The sequence below is a fragment of the Camelina sativa genome, chromosome 6 (assembly GCF_000633955.1).
Source record: "Camelina sativa cultivar DH55 chromosome 6, Cs, whole genome shotgun sequence".
In the NCBI taxonomy this organism is placed as follows: domain Eukaryota; kingdom Viridiplantae; phylum Streptophyta; class Magnoliopsida; order Brassicales; family Brassicaceae; genus Camelina; species Camelina sativa.
The window spans coordinates 11,986,571-11,994,218 of NC_025690.1; the positions used below are offsets into that span (position 1 = coordinate 11,986,571).

General features: G+C 28.9%; 1 protein-coding gene and 1 long non-coding RNA gene across 2 annotated transcripts; both read right to left on the minus strand.

The window, feature by feature from the left end:
* Positions 678-1,310, minus strand: LOC104698948 (NEP1-interacting protein-like 1). The gene has a single exon (XM_010414318.1). The coding sequence runs from the start codon at positions 1,308-1,310 to the stop codon at positions 678-680; it is 633 nt and encodes a 210-aa protein (XP_010412620.1).
* Positions 2,307-4,649, minus strand: LOC104790998. The gene is made up of 4 exons (XR_768852.2): positions 4,468-4,649; positions 4,297-4,359; positions 2,645-2,721; positions 2,307-2,567 (listed from the first exon to the last, which is right to left on the minus strand). It is a non-coding gene; the product is annotated as an uncharacterized LOC104790998 (long non-coding RNA).

Below are 7,648 nucleotides of genomic sequence, written 5' to 3' on the forward strand. Positions count from 1 at the left end.
AAAAAAAAAAAAAAAGCAAACTCATGAACTCAACAAATTTGCAGAGTAAAGAGAGATATATGTTTTAAGGAGAAAGAGCGTACTAGAGCTTGTTCTTTGAAATCTTCAATTGCTGAACCATTTCATCAATGTGTATCCCCTGTTCTCTTGCACTGCAGTGAACAAAATAACCATAGTTAGGTGCTGCAACAGCCGCGAGTAAACTCAAACTCACGTGCCAGCACTTTGCTTTAGAAACTTTAAACTCTAAAGTTGTTATTTGGTAGATATAGTGAATTGTTTCTCCTCTCTGGTGATTTAATTTTTTTTTTATATATCATTAATCTCTACGCAAAAGTCCAAGTTTAAAAGATCTGTGTTGCATACCAAAATCAATATAGGAATGAATTAATAGTGTGAATTTCAAGTCAAGAGTATATAAAATTTCAATAAACAATACACCCTAATTATGAGTACCTTAAAATCACCAGCACTATTACAATTGTGAAACCCCTAGATTAACTAAATTATCACTACTAAAATTACACGTCTACAACCACAACAAAAAAATAATAATAACAAAATTTGAAACCCTAATTAGACTTCGGACACGCGGATTAACTAAATCCCTAATTACAACCACAGCCAAAAAAAATACATGTTTTGAAACCCTAACTAGACTCTGTTTCACTAATTTGTTACGTGTAAACAGGTTGGCGACAGAGAGGGCATGAGTTTTTTTGTCGATTCAACCACTGGATGACACATTCTTCATGAAAAAGATGGAAGCAATTAGGCATAGGGTAGATTCGATCAACCTCGCATCCCGACTCCAACAAATTCTCCAAACAAATCGCACAAGTCTTCGGTTCTTCTTCTTCTTCGCTCTCTTTGTCCACCAGATCTGTACTTGTAGACGGACCAGAGCTACAAGGCACGACGATGTATTCCTTGTGTGTCAATGTGATATAGACTGTAATGAATAAGGGTTGTTGTGGTGTCAAGTCAGAACATTGACTTCTGAGTTGTTGGGCTTTAACAAGAATCTGATCGGATATTTGTTTGGACATGAGACGATCGTGGAGTTCGCTGAGAACAAGTTGATAGATGTAGTTTGGTTCGAAGGTTTCGAACTTGAGATAGATGAGTGGGTCGGAAGGAGAAGAATCGTCTGGGTAAGATCTGAAACTCGTTACACTGTCATCGTTCTTGTCTATGATAAGTTCCTCGACTTTTCTGTCTCGACTGATTATTACTTCGCTTAAGAACTTTAACAAGGGATGAGACCAACCCGATACATGAACATCGACGTCGACTGGTTTGGTTTCCATTATTATCGATCGGAGTGAATTTAGAGAAAGAGAGAGATGGATGAGACTTGAGAGTCGTAAAAGAGATTGGAATAAGAGAGAGAGAGATTGTTGTGAAAGATGAAATTGTGGAGAAGTGCGGTGTAATGTTATTATGTTTAAGGTTTAGCCCTATTTATATACTTAGCAATAAAGCAAAACTCTGATTATAATTTGTTTTAACGGGTCAATTTACATACAATTTCCTCTTTTTTTTTTCTTTCCCAATTTTCCTTTTTGCTTCTCCAAAATTGTTTTAAACGTTCGTTTCTTGTGCTTGTATTTCTTTTTTTTATTTTTATTTTTAATATCGTGGAGAAGAGCGTTCGTTTCTTGTTTTTAATATTAATTAGGGGTTTTTTTTTTAATATTACTATTTTTATTATTAAATATAGCAAATTGGGAGGAGATTCACACGGCCACAAAAGGGAAAAGCAACAAAGTAATAGCACCAGAAAAAGAGATCTAAACAGTATGGGTTGAACAACTACAGGAGCCCAACTAGTAGATCTGGTGTTTGCGAGAGGGAGACTTGTTTGAGGCTTCACCTCGGACTCGGAGCAAACGAATCCGCAACTGTGTTAGAATCGATGACAAGCCAAAGCCCGAAACTTCCCTCCCAGAATAGGAAGAGCTTTTAGACAGTTGCGCCCTGATTCTTTTGTTTAAAGGGCTATATTAATCTGTAACCCCAGAAAAAAAAAAAAAATCTGTTCGAGCGTTGCAGATTGTGGAGATCATGCAAAAAAAGTGCAGATTGTGCTGATTGAGCGGTCCAAATTATATGCTTAAATGGTAAAAGTATATCAAACAGTGTAAATCATATATTAAACTGTAAATTATTTAAAAACACATCCAATTCAGCAAATATATTTAAACAAATGATAAAATTATTATAAAATAAACATAATTTTTTTTAATAGAATATTTTCTAAATAATTTCATAGTTTGAAAACATTAAACACAAATTATCCAAATGCAACAAAAATAAAACTTACAATAGTTTAATGGAAATTATTTTGATTTTTCCATAACATATCTGCAATATTTTCTCTAGTGTTTGTCATTTGATCTCCATCAGCAATAGTCGTAGTCTCCATGTCACCTTCATCATTCTCTGGCATTTGATCCAATGGGTGTAGGATCTTTGAAGCGGTAACCATTCATGGCAATTGCTTGATCGTACAAATCAATAAATATTCTTTCTCGGTTATAAGTCCATTTGAAATTATCTTCAGTCTACAAGTTTAAAATTTTTTTAAAATTTATTATACTTAAATTCTAACTAAAACTTAGACAAATGTGAAATATTATACCCGTGCTAATGTTTCTGTAGGAAAATTTGTATCTTTTTGCACGGATGAATTTCTGTTTTGTCTGCGGTTAGCCATACCTACAAATATAATTTTAATTTGATTTTTAGTTATTATATATACTTATGATTGAAATAATTGATTCAATTTCTTTTTTAAAACAATATTTTACAAAACTAAGTGAGACTTATAAATAATCTACAAATTAAGTGAGATTTATAAATAATCTACAAAATTTTGTGAGACATATGCATATATATAAATATTCAATATAAGAGACATATATATATATATATGTGTGTACTTAAAAAATTTCATCAGCTTTAAAAGTTTCTAAGAAAATAGATTTACAATATTCTAAATGATTATCTAATAGTAATTATTGAGTTCATAGCAAATTTTTTAATCTATAATAAAAAAATTTATCTATCTTTAAATCTGAATAAATAAAGATTTATGTAAATATTTTTTTCTAAACATGTAATCTTATACAATATATATTCATATTATATACTAATATCAGGAGAAAATATCCCCAACAATTATGAATAAATATGATAAAGTAATCTTAACTTATTTACCTTAACTTAGATAAACTATTATATCAAACAATAAATCTTATAGTAAATTTTACTTATGATTAAAATAAATGATTCCAAATTTTTTTTAGAACAATATTTTACAAAACTAAGTGAGACTTATAAATAATCTACAAATTAAGTGAGATTTATAAATAATCTACAAAATTATGTGAGACATATGCATATATATTCAGTATAGGAGAATTATATATATATATATATATATATATATGTGTGTGTGTACTGAAAAAATTTCATAAGCTTTAAAATTTTCTAAGAAAATAGATTTACAATATTCTAAATGATTATCTAATAGTAATTTTGAGTTCATAGCACATTTTTTAATCTATAATAAAAATAATTATCTATCTTTAAATGTGAATAAATAAAGATTTATGTAAATAATTTTTTCTAAACATGTAATCTTATACAATATATATATTCATATTATATACTAATATCAGGAGAAAATATCCCCAACAATTATGAATAAATATGATAAAGTAATCTTAACTTATTTACCTTAACTTAGATAAACTATTATATCAAACAATAAATCTTATAGTAAATTTTACTTATGATTAAAATAAATGATTCCAAATTTTTTTTAGAACAATATTTTACAAAACTAAGTGAGACTTATAAATAATCTACAAATTAAGTGAGATTTATAAATAATCTACAAAATTATGTGAGACATATGCATATATATTCAGTATAGGAGACTTATATATATATATATATATGTGTGTGTGTGTGTACTGAAAAAATTTCATAAGCTTTAAAATTTTCTAAGAAAATAGATTTACAATATTCTAAATGATTATCTAATAGTAATTTTGAGTTCATAGCACATTTTTTAATCTATAATAAAAATAATTATCTATCTTTAAATCTGAATAAATAAAGATTTATGTAAATAAATTTTTCTAAACATGTAATCTTATACAATATACATTCATATTATATACTAATATTAGGAGAAAATATACCCAACAATTATGAATAAATATGGTAAAGTACTAACATATTATATAGCATAAATATATTTATTTATGAAATAAAAATACATACCTTTCAACAAAAGAATATGGAAACAAGAGGTGATAGGTAGAAGCTTTGATTGTCTTTTGAATTCTTTACAAAAAAAATATTGATGTTACAACAAATATTATATAGCATAAATAGAAATACTAACATATTATATAGCATAAATATATTTATTTATGAAATAAAAATACACACCTTTCAACAAAAAAAATGTGGAAACAAGGGGTGATAGAGTAGAAACTTTGATTGTCTTTTGAATTATGTAAAAAAAAAATTGATGTTACAATAAATAGAAAAATAAAAAATAAAAAATGTGTTTATTTATTAAAAAAAATATCTTTGATGGAGAGAAAATGAATGGAAATAGAGTTGGTAGGAATTTGAAATATTTGTTTTGTGTTGGTTGTAAAAGTGAAGAATTGGTGTGTTATATAGAGAGTATATGTGTTGAATCTGTGGGCAAAAGTTTTGATCTGCCGATGAACAGCTGCAAAAATGTTGTAGGCCAATTAATTGGTGTTTCTCCTGCATTTATAGCTAAAAGACAACAAAATTTAAACCGTGGACAGAGAAACTGCATTGGTTTTAAAAAGAAGGAAAAATGTTAAATGTGTTATAGAATTAGTGTGAGTATACATCACCTGCACAAGTGTCCCTCCTCATGCAATCCATACAACAAGTGTCTTCCTTTCATGCAATGCATGTAACACTTGTAACATTTGTACACCACTTGTCACCAACCTCTCAATCCTTGTCTTTATCTCCTCCCTCTATAATAGAAGTCATGTAGAAGAGAAAAATGTAATAGAGAGAGCTTTCTATCTCTCTAGTTTTCTCTCGAGCTTCTCTCTAAAGTTCCTACACTCATTTCTCTAGATCTCTTCTCCTTTGATCCTTCTCATAATAAATATCTTGTTCATCTTGTTATCTCCAAGCTTATAATATAGTTCACAACACGTTATCAGCACGATTTATATTGTTTCTATATATGTTTATAGAACATAAATATTATATACATCATGAAATTATGCCTTTTTCCGAATTGATCGTTATATATGATAGGCTCTGCCTACTCTACGATCAAAGAAAAATTATTTCTATTAAATTCTTATATATAAGGCTATAACTCTTATTTTATTTTCTGAATTTATAGTTTGTTTATTTAATTTGTTTATTCATAAAGAATAATTATATGTGTTATATAAGATTTAAAGAGAATGAAATGTCTTTATAATCAAAAATATATTTCTCTTATGAGAATATATAAAGCACTTGTACATATATTTTATACAGTGCAAAAATAATTGGAAGGTTTGGATGAGTTAGTCTCGACTTCTAAAGACACCAGATTCATAATTATCGATGTCTAGTGTTCTCCAAAGTCTCAAAGAAACTCTGACATTTTATCTTAATAAAATTATTATGTTGAGATTATAAATAAATATGGTATCGCAAGATCGACCATATTGGAGACACGCATGTATATGATTATATCATGCAAAAAGAAAGATGGCAAAATGATAGTAAATATGAAATTCCTTAATGCTTTAAGCATAGTGTTACCATTCAAGCCATCCCGGACAATCAATGATATTAAAAATCATTGAGAATTTGTTTAGAGGAACAAAAGGGAACAAAAGTTCTTTCAAAAGTATTGCATGGCCCCGTTCACATTTCAAGAGGTTGTAAGCACTACACTTCATTCATATTTCAGGTAACATCTAATTTATGTTGAGTTTATTTAAATTTCTATTTATTGTTTATGAAGTTGATGGTTATATACCTCCTCCTTGATTTTGTAGTAGGCTATGCCTCCAGAATCATATAGTGTTGGCCCATTCACCATCCTTTTGGATTAACAAGCTCATTGTATATATTTGATGGTTTGATTTCTTTAATAAATCCCAAAATTAAACCCCAAATATCACCGATCTAAAAATAAGATTCGGTCAAAGGTGAATGGACATAAAAGTCATCATCTTGAGAGGGGGTAATACTAATCTCACATCTTATAAGGATCTATGATAGTAGACATAACCAAAACCGGTATGTTGTTAATCCTTAAGTGGGATTCAGTACGAGATGAATGAACTCCAAGAGTTATCATCTCGAGTGGAAGAATTAAAGGAATCCCACATGGACAATAAGTCGATAAACTTTGGTGAATTTGACACCCCAGAGCGATATAACTTTGGTGAAGTCATATCCTTTAGTTTATCATATATATATATGTCGCATGTGATAAAGTGAAACATCCATGATGTTCACACTTGAAATGAGCTATGATGAATCGTTCATAGTGCAAATCCAAGATATTGCAAAACGATTCATGGTGATTTAATCTCTTTGTTTTTACATGAAACATGCAGTTTTGTATGTAATAAATATTATATATGAGGCCAACAGTTTGAAAAAAATATTTCTCCCATGTTATATATTCATGGTTGGAGATTAAATATTTCTCATTTTGAATATTATGGGTGTGTGATATATATTGTAAATGCTCCTCCACACCGCATAAAATATACCATCCAAAGAGGATGAAATATATAGATGCAGGAGATGAGTCTCCACTCTAATAATATAGAGTCATCTTATGAGAGATGTGCGTATTGCAAGATTTGCATATCATCAAGTTGGATGATAAAAGTTCCCCTTCATTATGGGAGAATCATTTAATAATTTGAATCTTTGAACAAATGAATATAATGAATATGAACTTAAAAGTTCAAAGTTCAACAGATCATTATTCAAGATATATATTGCAAATCAAATGCAAAAAGCTGATGGATGAGATTTCATATAATTATTGATCCTCACATAAATGAATATGAACTTGTAGTTCTGAGAAATCTCACATCCCAGCTAAAAATGCTCCAATAAAAATATGTCTCTGACGGATGACATACAAGTCTATGACCCATATATAAGAAACGTGATAGACTACTTTGGTTCCTAAGATAAATAAAATCCTCGAAAAAAAGGAGCAAATTAAAAAGAGGATTATACTCTCAAAAGAAGAGCAAATGAACTCCTAAAGAGGAGTAGATAGACTCTTTAAGAAGAGCTAATAGACTCCTAGAGAAAAGCAAATATACTCCTATAGAGGAGCAAGATATTTCTCAAGAAGAGTAGAGAAACCGGCTGATATGGTTAATAACGAAATCAGGTACCTGAATAAAATCATTTATATAATGATTAAAGAGATCTGGATTAACCATGTCATTACAGGAAATATGGAACCAAAGACATAATGTCGACAATAAAAATATTATATCGCGCAATGTGATTAATGAGGATCATAAATCTCCGCTTTGTGAGCGTATAAATAAATAAATATATATATATATATATATATATATATATATATATATAT